Source organism: Euprymna scolopes, chromosome 36 (genome assembly GCF_053919585.1).
Source record: "Euprymna scolopes isolate OS-2025 chromosome 36, ASM5391958v1, whole genome shotgun sequence".
Lineage (NCBI taxonomy): Eukaryota > Metazoa > Mollusca > Cephalopoda > Sepiida > Sepiolidae > Euprymna > Euprymna scolopes.
The window spans coordinates 54,190,098-54,210,965 of record NC_136517.1 but is presented as its reverse complement, the minus strand read 5'-3'; the positions used below and the strand labels follow the sequence as shown (position 1 = coordinate 54,210,965).

General features: G+C 37.2%; 1 protein-coding gene across 1 annotated transcript in view; it reads left to right on the top strand.

Annotated features, from left to right (window-relative positions):
* The window catches only part of LOC145260492 (endoribonuclease Dicer-like), a 112,753-nt gene that overhangs the window by 10,795 nt on the left and 81,090 nt on the right, over window positions 1-20,868 (top strand). Inside the window, exons 2-3 of the mRNA XM_080118603.1 lie at window positions 5,704-5,789; window positions 15,165-15,260. Of these exons, the coding sequence (XP_079974729.1) occupies window positions 15,165-15,260 (96 nt within the window). The 5' untranslated portion in view covers window positions 5,704-5,789. The remainder of the gene's footprint in view (window positions 1-5,703; window positions 5,790-15,164; window positions 15,261-20,868) is intronic.

The window sequence follows — 20,868 nt, the reverse complement described above, 5'->3', positions numbered from 1 at the left end:
AGAGGAAATGGGATAAAGCTTTGCCCACAGATAGGTTAGTTTGGAAGCCAATTTCTTTAAGCCGTCCAACACATGCCACCATGTAAAACCAACTTTGAATCGCATGTTTCTCCCTCATCAGACCAGATAATAATAATAATAACGACCAGGGAATCAAGAAAACTGAAATCGTAAATTGTAAGTTAACTATGCCCCCACCTCCCAATTGGTGGCATTGGCTTGCGCTACTCTAAAGAGTCACAAAGGGTCAAGGAGAATGGAAGAACCAAGGAGGGAGATCACTAACCAAACTGCCACTGAAACCTTGGCGAGGTGTTTTGCCACCCAAACTCCAGATAATACCAATGGTCATTGCCAATGCAAAATAAATGGTAAGCAGTTGTTGCGATAATGGAAAGTCATTTGCAGTGGTTATCGAAAGAGGTGGAAAGCATTGGAAATCTGAAGAGACTTTTTGTCACTCAGACTCTACGGAACATCACAGGTTATTGCCATTGAGTGATCACGTGTTATGGCTTGTGAGAACTCTTAGTGAGTAAATAATAATCCGTTTCATAGTATAAATCAAATCAATTCATCCTCAAACATTTTCTCTTTATCCTGTGGAATATGATGAATCATGTACCATTTCCAATTTATGTTGGTGATGTTCTCAACATATAACCAAATGATGTAGTCCATCCAGTGGGTTTAGTTTGGGGGAAGAGAAGGGTACAAAGTCATAGAACTCCTTCTGAAGCTTAGCCTGGGTCTTTTTGGACTTGTGGGCTGGCACTGAGTTCTGCTGCCACACCCAGGATCTGCCAGCAGCCACCTGATTGCACCAGGGGATCACCACATTCTTCAGCACATCGTGAAACCACACCAAAGACCATAACCGTAGGTCGTCTGATGCGTTGAGCTATGCCCTCAAGTGTTGAACAATCCAGATTTTCATTTTGAGGGTGCTGTCAATGGTCCTGTTGTTATAACTTGGATCGGTAGAAAGCATGAGTTGTACAGTGGTGCGTCTCCGATCTCGCTCGTTGAACATTGTGTCACTTTCAGACATGATAGAAGGCTCTTGGGATTTGTACATAACTGGCCAACTAGTAGTTGGTTTGCAACAAAAGAAGAAAACCAGTTTTCATCAAATGGAAATGGAATCATGTCTTTTTTTTTTTTGTAGGGCGACAATTTTATCGTTTCACCCTATACATTATTTAACTGATTAATTTGAAAGTACAGGCACATACATTACCATACTATCTTGTCATTGGTTTCTCTTCTGCACCCTTCCACTATTCCTTCAAAACATGTTTCTCACATTGGCTATTCAACTTTTGTTTGTATCTATGGTCCTAACTGTAACAGCATTAACTCCAAGTGGAAGGAGTCCACGTCAAGGTGGTCCATCTCTGCCAATTGGCAACTGAGTCCTTGATATACTCCAGCCATTCTTCATTCCAGTGTCAAACACCAAAAACAAAACACAGAGATCAGCCACCAGCTTCATGTCTGCCTTCACTGTTTCTATCCAAGCCTTCACTTTACCGCCTTTGCATTTCTTTCAACTGACAGGTGCAATTGGGGCTACTAACGACGAGATGTTGCATCCCTCTGCCTGTTCTACAAATACTTTAATGGTGAATGCTCTGACGAACTGCAAACACTTGTACCTCCCCGACGTAACTACTCCCGACAAACCCGACAAGCTACTAAGTCTCATCCCTTTACAGTAGAGATCCCTAGGTGCAAGAAAGCCTTTTACTCCAATAGTTTCTTCCCCAGAACTGCGGGTCTTTGGAACTCCCTTCCGGAATTCTGCTTTCCCAACTGCAATGATATGCAGAAGTTCAAGTGTAATGTTAACAAACATCTTTCTACTCTTCTCCCTTCATAATGACCCCGCTAATTAATTCCCTAATAGTAGCCCCCTGCTTCAAAGTGGCACTGTGCCTTGTTTGGGGTGAAAATTGAATTAAAAAAAACAAAAAAAAAACAAAAAAAAAAACTATAACTTGCAAATAAATTCTTCCATAGAATGTCAAAGAATGCGACCAAACCAGCAAAGGCTTCTTCTTTTAAGAAGAGTCTTTGTAATTCTGGTTGTGTTGCATGTTACATGGATGGTGCGGTTTTGGATTTGGTCTGAGATACGGATGCAATAAGGCAGTACATATTGAAAACCTTGAGTACGTAAAGATATTCTTTGTGCTTATGAGCCAGGTCTCGCAACCATACGGCAGTCTTGTAAGTGTCAGCATTTGGTATAGTTTCAATTTTGTTGAATTTAATGGCTCATCAGGAACCAATTATACTTTGGAGACAGCAGAAGACTGTGCAAGCATGATCAATACGGATTGTAATCTCATCTTATCCTGTCTTATAGTTTAGCTATGTTAGTTGAATTGCTTGACTTCTTCGATGATGACGTCATCAAGAATGGTGGGAACTTTGCTGGAAAGTGAGTAATTGGCTGCCAGAACCTTTCCATTTAATTATGTACAAGGTTAGCAATTCAGAATCTTAACCCTTGTTCTAAGGGAAATAATTCTATTTTACCTAAGAATTGTAAGAAAAAAAATTTTTTTTTTCAACTACTTTATTTAATGTAACAAAGTTTTATATAACATTAATGACAAAAACGTAGAATGTGATTTTATTTTTCTTAAAACATTTGAGTAATTGTAAGAAAAATGATTTTTTTTCAACTACTTTAGTAACATAGTTACCTCCCTTAGACCAATGAGGTAAAATTCCAAATTGCTGCAAGTTTTATTTCATTTATTTATCTATTTTATTAATTTTTTTTTACTTTTCTTCACCTCAAACAATTTGGATTTCTATTATTTTTTATTTTCGAGTTTTGTTAAGCAATTCTTGAGACTTCAAAGGTAGTAGCCTCATGTTTGACATCTTTGTTGTTTGAACTTAAGCGCTTGGCACTATCTGTATTTCACACTTAATAAACGCTTTAAAATAAGTTAAAACTCCAAAAACATATCCAGTTAGATAGAAAAGTAACTTATCTTGCCTTTGATAACATTTATTTATTATATATTTGTTTTTTGACCATTTTTTCATTTTTTGTCATTGGGTATGTTTTACTATAGACAACAAACCAAAAAAGTTGTCAAGATAAAACCAGAACAACGATGTCATATATGAGACTGCCATGTTTGGAGTCTGAAGAATCACTCGAAAATGAATAAAAAATAATGGTAGAAATTAGTGATGGAACAATTCCAATATTTTTCCCGATTCTAATACAGTTACTGATTCCGATCCATCATAAATCTCTAAATATTTAACTATAGAGTTGTATTTTTTCTCTGATTACCATAAGAACACACATGTTAAATGTGCAGATATTTTCCTAAACGTAAAAATATACTTGTGGGGGAAGATCTATCGCTTTTATCTTCACAGGTGGTTTTAAATCAATAAATATTTATTTTTTTATCATTATTACCAGCAATGGAAGATTTTGCTTTAAATAAAATCAAATTAAAAAGACAAAAGAATCGTTTTGGCATTGGAAAATCGGTACAAATTTTTCCAATTCCGATACTCTCAAATATTCCGATTTTAGCAATTCCCGATTCCAATTAATCATCCCAACACTAGTAGAAATCCACCAAATCAAAATCGCCATTTGCACATAAGGGTTTACTATGTAGAACCATGGCTGCAAGGGCACTATATAGGGGAATTGATCAGACAGATATCTGTTTGTATTATATTTAAACTTTTGCATATCAGTATAGTAGGAAACAGGGAGGGAATTCCAAAGTTGAGCAGTTCGAAGCAAGAAACTATTGGTATTGAAGGTAGTATCAACTGAGATCAAATTTTAGGTTTAAAATTTTACCTTAATTCTGTTTTGAGTGCTTAGCACTCATGATATGTTCAGTTTTTTACTGCGAACGAAAAAAGCTAACTTAATTTCTGAGGCTTGTACAGAATAACAAACCAAATTAAATTGACTTCTTGAACTAAAACTTAGTTTAGAGTTAAGTTAGAAAAATTAGAGTTTGGTTCATATTGTGTTCATTGGTTTGGTGAAGTTTAACGTTTGTCAGACTCAGAAGTGTTTAGTGAAACTGAGAATTGATGACATCAATACTGAAATTTTCTTGGATGCTTATTCCTAAAAAGTACTGTTTTCACTCAAATTTTGTCTTGTAGTTAAATTCTGTTCTTTCTTTGTTTTGTTTTTTTAATTTGTAGTGTTTCATGGAAACGTGCAAAATTAAAGTCCTACCCAAGTTCCACCATAATTTGTCTCACCATCTACCCAACACTTAACCCTTATCCTAGAGTGACTTGCAAGCCTTGATAAGTGGTAACCTCCCAAGAAACAAAAAAAAAGAAAAAAGTTTTCTTACATCTAATGAAAATATCTTCAACAACAACAAAGAAAAGCTTGATTTTGTAACTCTTTTTTTTCTCCAATTTTTATATCAACAGTGTATTTCATCCCGTTTCCAATTTAACAATAATAGGTACAAAGCTCCAACTCTATCTTGTTTACTAGTTTGCGATAAAAATTAGCCAACATTATTCTAAAAAAATCGGCAACCTCTTTTGTTGTTTATAATGTAAAAGCATTTGTTTCGAAAGTCCTACTCTTGCATAGGTAAAAGGAAGACCAAATACAATCTTTGATTTAGCTTTTGATGAGGATGGCCTAGTAGTCAATTCACTTGTTGATCTGTAAAGAAACAACGATGCTTGTTCTTATGGTTCACATTGTTTATTATGGAAAAACAAAATGAGTGAACCAGGGTCAGTTTAAAGTACCGCAGGGGGGGGGGTGAAAATGTTTCCAGTGTTTTAGTCATCGGCTGTCAGAAAACACATCTGTCTCTACTGGAATGTTAGAGAGCAAGTGAGACAGGGAGTGGAAATCACCTCCGCTCTTCTGGCTCTGACTTCACCTCCTACCTTACTCTAATTCAGTTATGAGAGGGTATGGGAATCGAGTCATCCACACAAGTAAACACACAAACGGATGACCTTAAGGCAAACACGATTATCACCCTTTAACTCTGGCAATATCATTTATGGCCACAAGGGGGCGATATTGGACTTTCACTTCCGGTTTGTATCTTTTATCCTTTTTCTTCATTGGACCTCAAAGAGTGCAGATGTGACGATAAACTTTCTCCGGTCTGGCGAATGCCAGTCCGCCCCTGACCTCGCTGTCAACCTCTCATCAAAGACTATAAACACAAGTAATGTTACTTATAATCTCTCACTGAACTCTTGCTATCATTTATTTTGTATCTGCTGTAAATAAATTTACTTTGGTTTTTATTGTATATCAGCATATTTTGTGTCATAGGAGGCCATGCAACAAATAACTTCAATCTCCTATCTAATAAATAGAGGATGGGGTCACCAACGACAATAATTGGCGACACCGTTCTCCCCCACTCCCTTAGGTTGAAGCATCCAACATTGTTATAGCATTATTACAATGTAGACAGAAAATATAAAAACATTTTCAGATTCATACTGTAATTCTTTCTTTGATTAAATCACAGAAAATTGTTTCCACTACGAGTGTTTATATGATTTAAGATTTCTTTTTCGGTTTCTTTTTTCTTTTTTTTACCTATTTTTTTTTTTTCTTTTTTTTTTCATAGAAAATTTTTTTATCTCTCTCTTTTTTTATGGAGATTAAAATAATGATTTTTCTTATTTTTCAACCTGCAGATGACTGGCCGTGAAGCTGCCACCAAGAAAAGAACTTTGTTAATATTAACATTTTTGAGCTGAATATTCTTAATACTGAATTCAAGGTAAGTAAACGTGTAACATAATGAATTTCATAGGAGGATGTCACAAGCTTCTTTCTTAGAAGTGCACGCCTGTGGAACTCTGTTCCGCTTGCCTGTTTCCCACCTGACTACAACTTGGATGTCTTCAAGTCCAACATAAACAAATTCCTGATAAACTGCCCCCTTAAGTAAGACACTTTATCAAATCTCCATTACTAATGATTACTATGATATTATTCCATTGATTACTGTACACGCAATAACCCTTATCCCCCAGTGGCTTCCGGGCCTTGATAAGTGGTGACTACCTTGTAAAAAAAAAAATTGTGAGAAGGTATTTATATAGATGTTTCTTGGTTCAATGTTTCTACCAGTTGATGTTCAGTGTATAATATTGACATTATTGGCATTTTATTTGTTATCTATCGAAAATAATATGGCTGCTACAGCACGGACCACACAAGATTGAGTATTGAACTAAAGCCACAAGTCGTATTACAGAAGGAATATGAGAAAAAGCCGGTTCTCTATTTTAGAAAGTTAAATCTTCATTAAATATGTAATTCTGTGGTGCGCTCTACATTGATCTGTATAATTTGCAGTTAATAATATTTTTGGTCCCTCGACAAAGAAGGGATTAGACCTAGTAATTCGCTCCTATTTGTTTGTTTGCATGCCTTGAATTTTTAAAAATTTTGCGCAAACATTTCATGGCGAAAGTAAATTTTTGCCAGAATGGATTTTCCAGCATAACTCTAGTTGCATCCCCAATCCCACCATATGGGGCGGCATTATAAGGGTAACGTTGCCCCCAAATTATTCATCCATTCGTTTGTTCAAACTTTTCTCAATAAACACGTCTTGGATTTTTAAAAAATTTTGCACAAACATTAGTCACTGTAAAAGTAAATTTTTCACTTGTGGAGGGGGAGCCCACATGCTCGGCTTGTTTTCTATATAAGTCTGTCATCATCATCATCATCATAATAAATAATTAGTGATCTTAAATAATAAATGTCTGTTTCTATTAAGAAAAAAATGATTCTTTTTGGGAAAATAATTGTTATTGTCAGCTGAATAATAAACCTGTCTCTTTTTTTATTTTAAACTTTTATAGCAAATTAATTATTTCTAAAACAAATATATTTCTGTCTTATCATAAAAGTGGCAGCTAAATATTCTTCAAATCGATAAAACGTCATTTTTGTCAATGTATTTATTTATTTAAACTGAGCGACAATCTGATTTTGGAATAATTCATTTTAAAAAGGAAAAAGTCAGAATTTTTTTTTTTACCTTAGTGACATCAAATTAATCCCCAATTACCATCCGTGTGTGTGAAAAATCATCATATTGTATGAATATGAAGATTCTATTGTTGGCATTGGTTTCCCTGATATTTTTGTAGTCGGAATTATTTCTAGAAAGACATCAGATACTTATGGGGGGTGGGGACCACGTGATGGTAGCCAACATCACAAGTGAAAGTCTTGGTGCTACCAGATCAGGCTGTCTGAAGATATTGACTTCCTGAGACAGAATGCATCTAGCATTAATGCTTTTTCTTTTTCTACTTCCTTTTGAAAAACTTAATTATGTTCTCAAAAAACAACAACCCATCTTTTCCCCTCCTTTTCCTTCTTCCCATTTCTCCTTTCTCTTTCTATCTCCCCCACTTCCTGACTGGTTTCCTAACCTAAAATGTACCAAACATTAATATTGTAACACTATCCCATTGCAAAACTCATTCATGTTCTGCAGGGAACAAAAAATGTTAGTGTGTGTGTGTGTGTGTGTGTGTGTGTGTCTCGCAAGAACTTTCGACAGACATGTCAGAACATGACAAAATCAGTATCGTTTTAAAGCTCGGTCTCTCAGACGACAAATATCAGAAAAATTGGCCAAAAACATTAATTCCTTCACCCTGAACTAAGCAGTTTTCTACATTGAGAGGGTCACTTTTTTTGTCGACATTTTCGCAAGTCATCATCTCCATTGGATTGACTACCCTTAATTGAACACTCATGACTTGCGGTTTCACGATGGACACATCAGCTAAGATGTTACGCTTTTTTTTTTTTTTTCACCCTCTTTTCCTTGGTAAGTTCCTTGTAAAAAGAAAAGAAAAAAAATGGAATAACCGATCACATTAGTCATGAATTCTTTTCAGGTCCTAAGTAATTCACAATTGTATTTTTCAATCGCCCACACTGAGGATTGAATCTTCAGGAGAATATCATTTTTTCCAATTGGTTTTTCCAAGTAATCTAACCACTGTGCCACAGGTCCTTGAGAACTTAAAGGTTCAATCCTCAGTGTGGGCGACATTGTGAAAATCACACTCAAGATGAGAACAGTAGTCTGATGAATCCAAATAGTATGAATAACCAATCCTCATCTCCAAAATTCACAAATGTCAAGAAAAGGACAGTATTGAAAAAATATACAATATACTGACTATAATATAATTGTCTTCAAGTCCAATGTAAACAAGTTCTTATTGAGTTGTACCCTTAAATAATCAAATTCTATCCAATTTTTACGGCTAACAATGGCTATCATGTAGTCTTTGTGGCCACCATACACTCATTAACCTTTATCCTCAAGTGACTTTCAGGCTTTAATAAGGGGTGACCCCCCTTGTAAAAAGAAAAAAAAACAGGGAATATAACCAATCACATTAGGCATTAGTCATGAATTCTTTTCAGGAAATTATCTTTTAACAAAAATGTTTTCCTTTTGTGATGACAAAAAAGAACAAACGTCACCCATAGCAATTTACTTCCCGATTTCACACACACCTGCTGGTCATCGGCGGCCATCACCACCAGCTGTCAGCCTCCATGTAATTTGACTTTTTAGTTTTCTAATAATGCATGACCAAGATTATTTCCAGAACATAGTTGACTCTTTTTCCTTGAACAGAATGTGGGAGGAGTTCTGATTGAAGCTTATTATTACCCAACAGTAAGGGGGCCCTTTAAGTTAACTATAAGAAAAACAATATTTTGACTCAAAAAAAAAACAAACATGTTATCTCCCTTACTCCAAGTTTGGTCCAAAACAGCACAAAAAAGAGCACCTCATTACCTTGCACCACGATGGCTAGGCATTTCCATACAAGATGCAATGAACAGCTTCGGCTAGAATAAAGTAATTTATAATGTGATTTGTCCCAAAATATATAAATTTAATGTTTGAATTTGCATTTTCAACAGTTCTGCTCTAGAAATCAGGTGATTTCTCAAAAAAAATCTATCTATATATAAAAGCGAAAATGTGTGTGTGTTAGTGTGTGTGTGTGTGCATTTTTCTGTATGTCCGCAAAAGGATTTTTTCTGGCAACTTCTCGAGGCCGTCGCTCATTCTTTAAACTTTTTATATCACGTCAAAATCATAATACGAGGGGTGTGCAATAAGTAATGACCCTGACCCACTTCCCATAGAAGTAGAGCAACAAAACTTGGTACAGTTCTTTCTCTACATAGGAACCACCCAGAGTTATGCATTTCTCCCATTGTTTGATGAAGCTCTGGAGACCGTTTTTGTAGAACACCCCAGGTTGGTCCTCCAACCACGATGTGACTTCAGAAATCAAGGCTGTATCATCTGGGAAACGCTTTCCTTTCAAAAACAATTTCATGACGAGGAAGAGATGAAAGTCAGAGGGTGCAAGTTGAGGAGAGTAGGGAGAATGGGGGAGGATTTCATAACCACACGCCTGTGCTTCTGATCTGGCGACATACGAGTTGTGGACCGGAGCATTGTCCTGCAGGAGGAGGGTACCTTTGCTGATCTTGCCCTGCATCTTGATTTTGATAGCTTCCTTTAATTTCCTCAAAAGTGAAGCATGATAGGCTCCTGTAATTGTGGTACCCTTTGCCAGGAAATTTGTCATCACTACTCTGTCCTGGTCCCAGAAGACTGTGAGCATGACCTTGCCAGCGGAGGGCTGCACCCTTGCCTTCTTTGGAGGTGGTGAGTCCAAGTGCTTCCACTGCATTGACTGGGCTTTGGTCTCTGGATCATAGTGATGGACCTAGGTTTCATCCTGTGTAATCAGTCTTTTAAAAAACGTTGACTCATCTTCTTGGCACATCTCCAAATTCATCATCGAGCACTCGACACGTTCTCGCTTCTGGAATGGTGTGAGCAACCTGAGAATCCATCTGGCAGACACTTTATGCATATGCAAATGGTCATGAATGATAGTTTCCACACACCCTGTGCTAATCTTGACATCTTGGACTATTTGGCGAATAGTAATGCGCCGATCTTCCAAAATAGCAGCCTCAACTTGACGGACAGATCTCATCAATGACAAAAGGGGAGGGGGGGCGACCAGGTCTGGGAGCTGTTTCCACAGACTTCCGGCCATGTTTGAATTCACGATGTCAGCGTTTTATAAGGTCATATGATGGGGCATTATCACCATAAGTTTCTTTCATTTCATCAAAAGTCTCCTGTGGTATGCGTCCTTTCAAATACAAAAACCGGATCACTGCTTGACATTCAACATGCTCCATTTTACACCTGACTCCGTTCAAACACCTGTAAAACAGAAACCATGATTAGTTCAGAGCTGTAATTTGCCACATAACCTGTAGAGATATAAATCATTGCACATGCAAAATTTCAGCTAAATCAGACAACTGGAAGTGGGTCAGGGGCATTACTTATTGCACGCTCCTTATATCTATATATTAACTATAAATGAATCTGTAGATTTGCCTTTTTCATATAATAAAAGCGAAATTGTCGAATCGTTCCCAGCGCGATCACCGGGAATGCGGATTTTCTCTTTATATCAGACAATCCCCTTTCAATGGGGAGCTGGTTTCCCCCCTCCCATCATCTTGGAGAAGCCCAAACTGCCTCGCAATAAATGAAAAAATGGCCCCGCAGTGAAACAAAGCAAACAAATGCTAAAAAACTGCCCCATCATCGTAACGCTCCCACAATGACCTCATTAAGCGGCCCCCTGTCAATCAAAACTCTTTGACTTGACTCACTTTAATCGCTCTTACATTGCCATTGTCGCTGTAGCACAGGTGTTCAGGCTCAGTCTGTAGGCGTCAATCCTGGTTCGAACCCATATGCCACCAACCTCACTCTTTTTTTATTTTTTTTTAAATTGCTATCGTTAAGTTTCCTTTTTGTTCTGATTTACCACCACGAAACACACACACCTACAAATACCCGGGCAACGCCGGGTACCCCCCGCTAGTCTATATATATATAAAAGCGAAAATGTGTGTATGTATGTATGTGTGTTCACTTTTTGTGTATGTCTACAAAAGGCTTTTTTCGCCATGATTCTTGGTTGGCTCGCTCCTTCTTAAAACTTTTTATATGCTGTCTAAATAATAATATCTACAACTAAGGAAATCAGGTCACAGCTATCTTTAATTTACCCGACTTTTACAAGCTATTTTCGAGATATTTTTTGATCGCCGCGTAACAGGGAAAACAGAAACTGGCTTCCAGCCCAAAACTAGGTCAAACATCACGCGACTTAACGTTCTCGCACCTGTTAATTTCGCTTTATAAACGTCAATTTAACACACTTATCAATTCATCTATTCCCGTCGTCGAGATGGTTAGGTCGCAGGGGTTTTTTTTTTCCATTTCCTTTCCACCTCCGTGTCAAAGGTTCGGGGTTCAAGCCTACCTTTCTACTAAAACTTTTTTTTCTTTTACACCTCCAAACACCCGGCCTATGTTTTTTTTTTTTTTTTAAACAGGGTATTTTTGATCTAACCCCCCCCCCCCAACACACACACACCTCCAAACACCCAGGCAACCCCGGGTACCCCCCCGCTAGTCTATATATATATATATAAGCGAAAATGTGTATATGTTCAATAAAGGCTTTTTTATGAGAAGCGGTAGGTCGGCTCACAGCTTCTTAAAACTTTTTATATCACATATAGTTAACAAGTTTATATCACATATAGTTTTCAAGTTAACAACCGAGGTCGCCTGTCTATTTAATTTGCTCGACTTCGGGAAGATAAATATTCAACATTTTTCACTCGCCGCATGTAGATAAGGCTTTTTCGTATCATAAAAGCGACACTAATTATGGCGGTATTTTTCCGGTCGTGATCGCCAGGAATGTCTGAAAGCAATCAGCTTTGATCAATGTGGAAATATTTTCCATATATCAAACAATTGCTATTCAATTTGGACAAGGGGAGCTGCCCCCCCCCCCTAAACATCTTGGGAAAATAAAAATAAAAAAAGCGTTCCCGCATTAAATAAAATACTACCCCGCAGTCGAAGTTGACCTCATTAATCATTAAAATGTGCACCTGTCAATTCTAAGTAATTAAATAAATTAAAACGTGTTTCTGTTAGTATGTCACGGTGGCCCAGTGGTTAATGTCGCACTTTTTTTTTTAAACTTTAATTTCCAACTTTGCCTCCAGGGTTCGGGTTCGGGTTCGATCCTCAGACTCGCCTACCAAAACTTTTTTTTTTATTCCCCCCCCCCATGAGTTTTGATTTACCCAAAACCACACACACCTCCAAACACCCAGGCTAGTCTATATATATAAAAGCGAAAATGTGTGTATGTTTGTATGTATGTGTGTTTGTATGTCTCGCAAAAACTTTCGACACGGGTCACAGATTTTCACAAGATTGGTATCATTTTAAAGTTCCAACCTTCGCCTGACAAATATCGAAAAATTGGCCAAAAACATTAATTTCTTCATCAGTTTTCTACAGGGAGGAGTCAACAAAAACCGTACTCTCATTACAACTTCACTTCTACGCATGTGCAAATGATGTCGGAACATGATTTAGTTTAAATTTTAAAAAAACAATCCAATTTCGTCGACTTCGTCTTAGCTCAGTTGCTTAGAACACGGCCTCATTATCTAAAAGTTTTGGGTTCGAATCGTGGTGTGAGGTGTCTTTTTTTTCGATTTTTTAAATTTTAATATTGAAACAGGGTTATTTAAGCTAGTTTTTTTTTTTTTTTTTGGTTTTTATTTTTCACATTTTTTTAAAGAAGTTTTAATGTTCGTTTTTCTGTTTTATTTTTCCATCACATTCGCGTTTTCTTTTTTGTTTTCCGATTTTTACATTTAACATCGTTCGTTTGCCTTACGTTAGATTGTTTTGTTTTTTCGATTTTTTTTTTAAGTTTTAACATTTATTTTATACTAGCGGGGGTATCCGGCGTTGCCCGAGTGTTTGGAGGTGTGTGTGGTGTTAAATAAAATAGAAACCGGGGAGGGTAGGATCAAACCCGAAGCCCTGAGGCGAAGTTTGAAAATAAAATTGGCCAGCCAGAATGAGTTAGTGAAAGATAGGTGCGCGCTCGGAAGTCGTCGAGCATTACGACGACGACGTCAATGACCAGATTTGTTTGTTATAAGCGAAGTAAAAAAAAAAAACGTTTTAATCAAGCGAAAAAAAAACTTACATAAGGCAAACGAACGATGAAAACAGAAAAACGAACATGTGAAAAATGGCTTAAATAAGCCTGTTTCGATATTAAAATTTAAAAAATCGGTGGGTACCTGGGTGTTTTTGGGTGTGTGGTCGGGGGTGAATAAGCGAAGTAAGAAAAAAAAAACAGAAAAACGAACGTTACGTGAAAAAAAATGGCTTAAATAACACTGGTTCAATATTTAAATTTAAAAAATCGAAAAAAAAAAAAAAGACATCTCACACCACGATTCAAACCCAAAATGCTTAGATAATGAACCAACGCACTAATCGACTGACCTAACGCGACGTACATGAAATTTGTTCAGTTTTTCAACTATTTAAAGTAAATCAGGTCATGAAGTCATCTAGCACATGCGTAGAACCGCTCGACGTTACGACAAGACCGTTTTTGTTGACCCCCCCCCCCCCTGTCGAAAATTGTCAATTTCGGGGTGAAAAATGAACATTTTTGGCCAATTTTTCGATATTTTTTGAGCGAAGGATGGGGCTTCGATATAATACTGAGTTTGGGAATTTTCGTCGTGTCTGTCGAAAGTTTTTAGCAGACACACAAACACACACACACACACACATACATACATACATACATACATTTTCGCTTTTATATATATAGATAAAATATTTACTTCGCTTATTCTTATGTTTTGATTATCCCCCCTCCCGCCCAAGCACACACACCTCTAAACACCTGGGCAACGCCGGGTACCCTCCGCTAGTATCTATATATATAAAAGTGAAGATGTATGTATATATGTGTGTTCGCTTTTTCTACAAAAGGGTTTTTTCAGAGACGCGATCGGTCGGTTCACAACTTTTTAAAACTTTTTATATCACATATAAATCGTAATATCTCACAGTTAACAACGAAGCTCGCCTGTCTATTTAATTTGCTCGATTTCGGGAAGATAAATATTCAACATTTTTCGCTCGCCGCATGTGGGTTAGTCTTTTTCCTATAACATCTTGGGAGAATAAAAATAAAAAAAAAGCCTTCCGCAGTAAATGAAATACTATCCCGCAGTCAAACTTGACCTCATTAACTCATTAAAACGGGCACCTGCCAAATCCAAGTAATTAAATAAATTCAAACGTGTTTCCGTTAGCACCTCGCAGTGGGGCACTGGTTAACGTTGCACTTTTTTTTTTCACACTTTAATCTACAACTTTGCCTCAACGGTTTGGGTTCGATCCACATACTTTTTTTTTTTTTTTAAACCCCCCCATCCCCGGAATTTCCACACACACCTCCAAACACTCGGGCAACGCCGGGTACCCCTTGCTAGTCTATATATAAAAGGTAAAATGTGTGTGTTTTTGTATGTCTCGCAAAAACTTGGGACACACGTGACGGATCTTGACCAGATCGGTATCGTTTTGAAGCTTGATATCTTTGACGACAAATATCGAAATTTTGGCCAAAAACATTCATTCCTTCACCCTCAACTGGCCAGTTTTGTACAAGGAGGGGTCATTTTTTTCACCAAGATTTTTGCAAAGTCATCATATGCGCTTGCAATGACTAACCTTAATTTGAACGGCAGCGAAGTTGTATGTCATGGTAGTCGTGGGGAAATAAGCAGTTTGCTGTTTTTCACCTTCTTTTCCTCTTTTGCGTTACAGGTTTGAGCCTGCCTGCTTATTCCTTTTTTTTTTATTTTTTCTCATTTTGAAGCTTACGTAATGGGATTTTTTTCCTTTTAAAACAAAAACTGAATTATTTTACCATTCGCTTAAACTTTTTGGGTTTTTTTTCACACATCTCTTCATCCAGGCAGCATCTATTTTTTTTTTTTTTTTTCTGGTTGTATTAACTCCTTACTACACCACCTCTGGCTGATGTATAATAGTAATTGCAATTATTAGTTTGTTTTTATTCTGTGATTTCTTTTTTCTTGTCATTTTTACACCATGTTTGTTTATTTATTTTTATAGATGGTGAAAGCTGCTTACGACTCAGTCAAGAAGCTGCCTCGCTGCTTGCGGACTGAAGATCTCCCAATTCATACTTTCACACCTCGGACATATCAGGTGATTAACTCTGAATTTTATGCTGTTTGAATCATGTCTGTGAAATCAAAATCAGAAAATTATTTTTGGATTATCAATTCCGCAGACATGTTTTTATTATCTTTAACAATTTTTGTTTTGCTGAAATCAATTGAAAATATATTTTAGCAGGCTGCCTAATGTTGCCCGATTTTAATTTATGTAGATTTTGTATTTATTATTATGAGGCCAATTCTCTATTGGTTATTATATTGTACCCAATATATAGTAGTGATTTCAAGTTTAAAAAAAAATGACTTGGATGCCATTAGCTAGAATTGAAACCAAAACATTTAGCTCTCTAGCAGTATTTGCTATCAACTGAAGTAATGATATATGCATATAAAATCTTGTCAAATTAACGCAGTTCAACATATAAATATTGTTACGATCATGCCCCACATGGGACTACATAAAGCGCTCACGTAACAAAAAAAAAAAAGAAAAAAAAAGGTCCTCTGGGTTCAATATATTTTGCCGAGCAAGAAGGGATGGGAAGAGACTTTCAAAACCTGGAGAATATGAAACGGATGAACAGCACATGAAAGCAATGAAACGCAAATACAAGTATTAAAGTTTAAATCAATTTTATTACAAAAATAAACTATGGGAGGATCGGGGAGAGGGGGAAAAAAAAAGGAAGGTGAGATTAAACAAAAAAAAAAACAAGTCATGAAGATGGAGGGGCAGGGTCTTACGCTAATGTCTAAAAATGCTGAACGGAAAATATATCCATGAACAACAAAAAAAGGCAAAAAAAAAAAAAAAAAAGACATCAATCCAATGCACAAGGAAAAAAGAGAGAACTTACAATTCGTTTTTTTTTTTTCTTTCTTTTATTCTTTTATTTGGGGGGGGGGTCCTTCGACAGATTTTGTTATTCTAGTCGCTCATCTTTATTCTGGCTTCACCTTGTTCAAAAACACACATCCACGACTCTGGGGCATATTGTTGCCCTTATCCTCGCATTGGCAAATTCCACTTCTCGAATTCACCATTGAAATGTCTTTTGACTAAAGTTTTTCAGATATCACAATTCTTACCGAGATTAATTTAAATGATGACTCGCAAGTTTTCATGTTTTTGTTTCAGATTATTTCATTACTATCCTTTGTCCGTTGTAAACAAGTTTGCTCAGGTTAGCTTTTCATCAGTGCAATTCTGTACCCACTAAAGTGTAGCTTTATTTTTGGTTGACTTCCCCGAACAAAGTTTCGCCATCCGGTCATCATGGCCTCTTGCCGAGAAGTCTCTAAAAAAAAATGTATTTCTTTTTTTTTTTCCTCTCCCTCCCTTGTTCTCCTTTTTCTTTTTTCATTCGCATTCTGCTTGCTTCTGTTTTTTTCTTTTTACTTTGTCTATTTTTGGCGATAAGCGTCCTAGGACCAAGAAGGAGTGTGTGATTTTATCAACTGACTGACTCCTTAAAAAGTGTAGGGGAGGTTAAAACCTGTTAAACCTTTTATTCGATTCTCTCATCCTCTCTCTTTCCCACTCTCTTTCTCCTCGGCGATAAATAAAACAAAATAAAAAGCAAGATATATTTTCCGGCAGCTAAAAAAAAACGATAAAATTTAAAAATGTTTTCTCACTAAAATACATAATCTGATGCAGCAACTATGTGACCATGTATATTTTTTTTTTTTTTTTTTTTTTTTTTTTTACAAAGGCATCACCACATTATCAAGGCCCAGAGGCCACTCAAGGATAAGGGTTAAAGAGTGTACAGTAGAAGTTGGTCAATATAGTAATAATTAGTAATGAAAATTTGGTAAATTTAATAACTTATATGGAACGGCTCATCAAGAACTTATTTACTTTAGACTTGAACAAAACCATATTGTAGTCAGCCGGAAAGCAGGAAAACGGAAGACAATTCCACAGGCGTGCAGTTCTAAGAAAGAAGCTTTGTTCATGGAATCTACGTTTAGGTTTAGGCACAGATAAAGAGTGGGGGAAATTATTGATAGTGTTTACAGCTAGACGAGTGTTTCTTGTGAAAGTTTGGCGAGGGGGGACCATAGATTGAAGCTCAGTTGAACACTTTCCATGAAAATAACGATACATCAGAGACAAACTCGCAACATCTCTTCTGTGAGATAGAGGTTGCAAGGAGGAGAAAAGGACATCTCCTACGAGGCTACGAAGTCTATTTTGAACTCTATCAAGGCAGGACAAGTTCTTTCTAGCAGCTCCTGCCCAGATGTGGCAACAGTATTCCATCCTTGGACGTACCTGGCTCTTATATAGATAGAGAATAGCATCAGCAGTGAGATATCTACTGGATCGATAGAAAGATCCCACCATTTTTCCAGCGGCCTTGGCAACAGATTTGATATACGTGTTCCATTTAAGATCAGGAGTAATGGTCAAGCCCAGAAGCTTGTCAAAACTTGAGGCCTCCTGAAGACGAGAGCCATTCATTTCAATTGATGACAAATGTGGATTAGAATGTTGATGATGTAAAGAGAGAAGCTTGGTTTTAGATGCATTAAAAGTAACCAGCCACTCCTTTCCCCATTGTACTACGTGCTCAAGATCAGAGGAGAGAGAATTGGAGAGAACTTGCTCGTTTACTGTCTTAGATGTGGTACCATAAATGGTAGTGTCGTCAGCATAAATGTCTACAAATGATGTAAGGATATGATTTGGAAGATCATTAATGTAGATCAGGAAAAGAGTTGGGCCCAGGATGGATCCCTGAGGGACACCGGCATTAATATTGTGAGCTTCTGATTTTTGCCCCTCAACTACTACTCTTATGAATCTATCAGAAAGAAATGATTTAATAATTGAGAAGACTTTTCCAGCTATACCATAGCTAGCGATCTTATGAAGTAAACCTTTATGCCATACCCTATCAAAGGCTTTAGATATGTCAAGAGCAATTGCCCTAGAAAGATTGCCACCGTCGAGAGATTTGCTAATCCTATGCGATATAACTGTAAGGACATCTGCTGTAGATCTAGCAGAACGGAAACCATATTGAGTGTCACTAAGAAGGTTATTTTTGTTGAGATGTTTGATTACTTCTGTATTTAATACAGATTCTAGCAACTTACTCATGACGCACAGGAGACTTATTGGCCTGTACTGAGAGGGGGATGAGCGATCACCTGAATTCTTAAATACAGGGCATACTGATGAGATTTTCCAGGGAGATGGGAAACTATTCTCCTTAAGACAACGTTTAAACAGTTTTGTAAGTATGGGCGCTAGTTCAGGTTGAAGTTTTTTGAGTACTATGATTGGAATACCATCAGGGCCAGTTGCTTTACTGGAATCAAGGTTTTTGATTAGTTTGGCAACATCACGTACAGATATACGTATATCACATAGCGTGTTTTCTGATACAAGAGGAAATATTGGGGGTTGGCGGTCTTGGTCGCAAAGGGTAGAATTAGCTGCAAAGTTCTTGACAAAGAGTTTGGCTTTGTCTGATGCTGACGAGATTACCTCAGATCCATTGATAATAGTTGGGATGGAGCACACGCTTCTGTTCAGGATTCTGTTTGCTATTTGCCAAAACTGGTGGGAACCAAGCCGCTGCTCAGCTACTTTGGACTTAACAGATTGAGCATACAACTTTCTTGCGTTCCTTATTACTTTCTTACAATGGTTGCTGGCAGTCCTGAAAACGGCTTTAGTTTCCATACATCTATTACGTTTGAAGCAGTGGAAAAAGTGATTTCTGTGCGCAATGGCAGCAGCACATTCTGGAGAGAACCATGGCTGGCTGTTAGGTTTTTGCTGAAACTTTTTAGAGGGTATGAAATGGTCAATACCTACAATTAACCATTCAGTTAGGTCTAATACTATAGAGGACACATCCTTTTTAAACATGGAATGCAGAGGTAGATCAGATATAAATGTACGGAAGCTATCCCAGTCAGCCTTAGTGTATCGATATACTGTACGATGAAGAGGTACGTCTGGGGACTTATTACATTTCATTTTTATCTTAATTGATACAACAGAGTGGTCAGAAGATCCAAGAGGCGACAGAACAGAAACTGAACATAGTTCAGGGCAAGTTGTGAGAAAAAGGTCTAGTAGGCTCGCATACTGGCCGTCATTATCGGGCACACGGGTAGGTTCCTGAACAATCTGAGTGAGGTCATAGGCAATGGAGAAATCATGACAGAACCTCCCCTCATCATCGGTCTTGTTTGAGTGGGTCAACCATTCGACGTTGTGAACATTGAAGTCTCCACATACGTGAATGTTAGCTGAAGGATAAGTAGAAAGGACTTGGTCAATTTTCTCAGATATGCTTTGAAAGATAGTAACTCCGCTGTTGTGGGGGCGATAGAGAGTAAATATAAATGCAGTAGTGTGAGCTAAAGCAACCCGGAAGCACATATAAGGTAAGTTAGGATCTTCCCTGGAGATGTCCCTCCCACATGGAAAGCTATCTTTAATATAGGCACATATTCCATGCCCATGGCGATCTTGGGGGTCAGATTTAGAAGTTAAGTTAGAGTATCCTGTAATTGCAAACTCATCAAGGGAAATAGCCTGTCCAATGCCAGTTTCACTTAAAAATAAAAGGTCTGGTTTAGTCTCCTGTAATTGGGTTTCAACCTCTGGAAGGTTAGAACGTAGACCCCTGATGTTGGAGAAGGAGACATGGTAGTAGGGGTCTACGTTGGAAGTTGGAGAACCGGGTTTAATCGTGTATTTTTTCTTGAAACTTGTCATGATGAAATTTTGGAATTTGTGGACTAGGTCGACAGATTTACTTAGAGCAGGACAGAGAGGGGAAACTAAGAGAGAAAAAGAAACGAAGAATTTTTTTTTTTTTTTTTTGTACCACATAAGGTAAAGCCGTAACAATTACCCACTAGTATGGCATCGAGAGGCCCCACCAGAAGCTACTGCATGGTCCAGATTCCATTCACCAAATGGCAATACAGCAGCCCCAGTACTTTGCACCTGCTGATAGGACAGCCTCCTTAGTGGTTAATCCAAGGTTCGGGTCCCTGACTATCAGGCGGATAACGTCAGCCCAGACAAAACGTTTACCTCCAGCACCCTTACTAGTGACATGGCTACAAGGATAGACATAGAAACAGAAAATTTCCACCAACTCTGCCAACTGTTCGCGCAAAAATACTGCCAACCTAGAAAACAGCTTTTTCTTCTCCCTTTGTCAGAAAAATCACTCATTTAAAAATGAGGACTGAGGGACAAATAGGAAGAAGCGAGAGTAACAGGAGCTGCCGATAACGCATCCACAATGCGTTTTCTACTCTCCATTAAAAAAAAAAAAAAAAAAAAAATAACTATTAAGTATTGTACTTAATAAAAGTCCAACGGACCTGTTTAAGGGAAAGTATGGTGATAGATTCCCCTCCCACGAACTAAAAATGAGTACAATTAGGTAATCTATTTTTGCAATCAACTCGGTAGATAAATAAACATTTATGGACGAGAAAAAAAAAAAAAAAAAAAAAAAAAAAAAAAATTAAAGCTAGCATTTAATACAACAGAAATACATAAATTAAATACTGAAATAAAATGTAGTTATTAATATTTGAATCTTAAAATAAAAAGTGCGAATTAATAGAGAAAATCACTTATCACAACA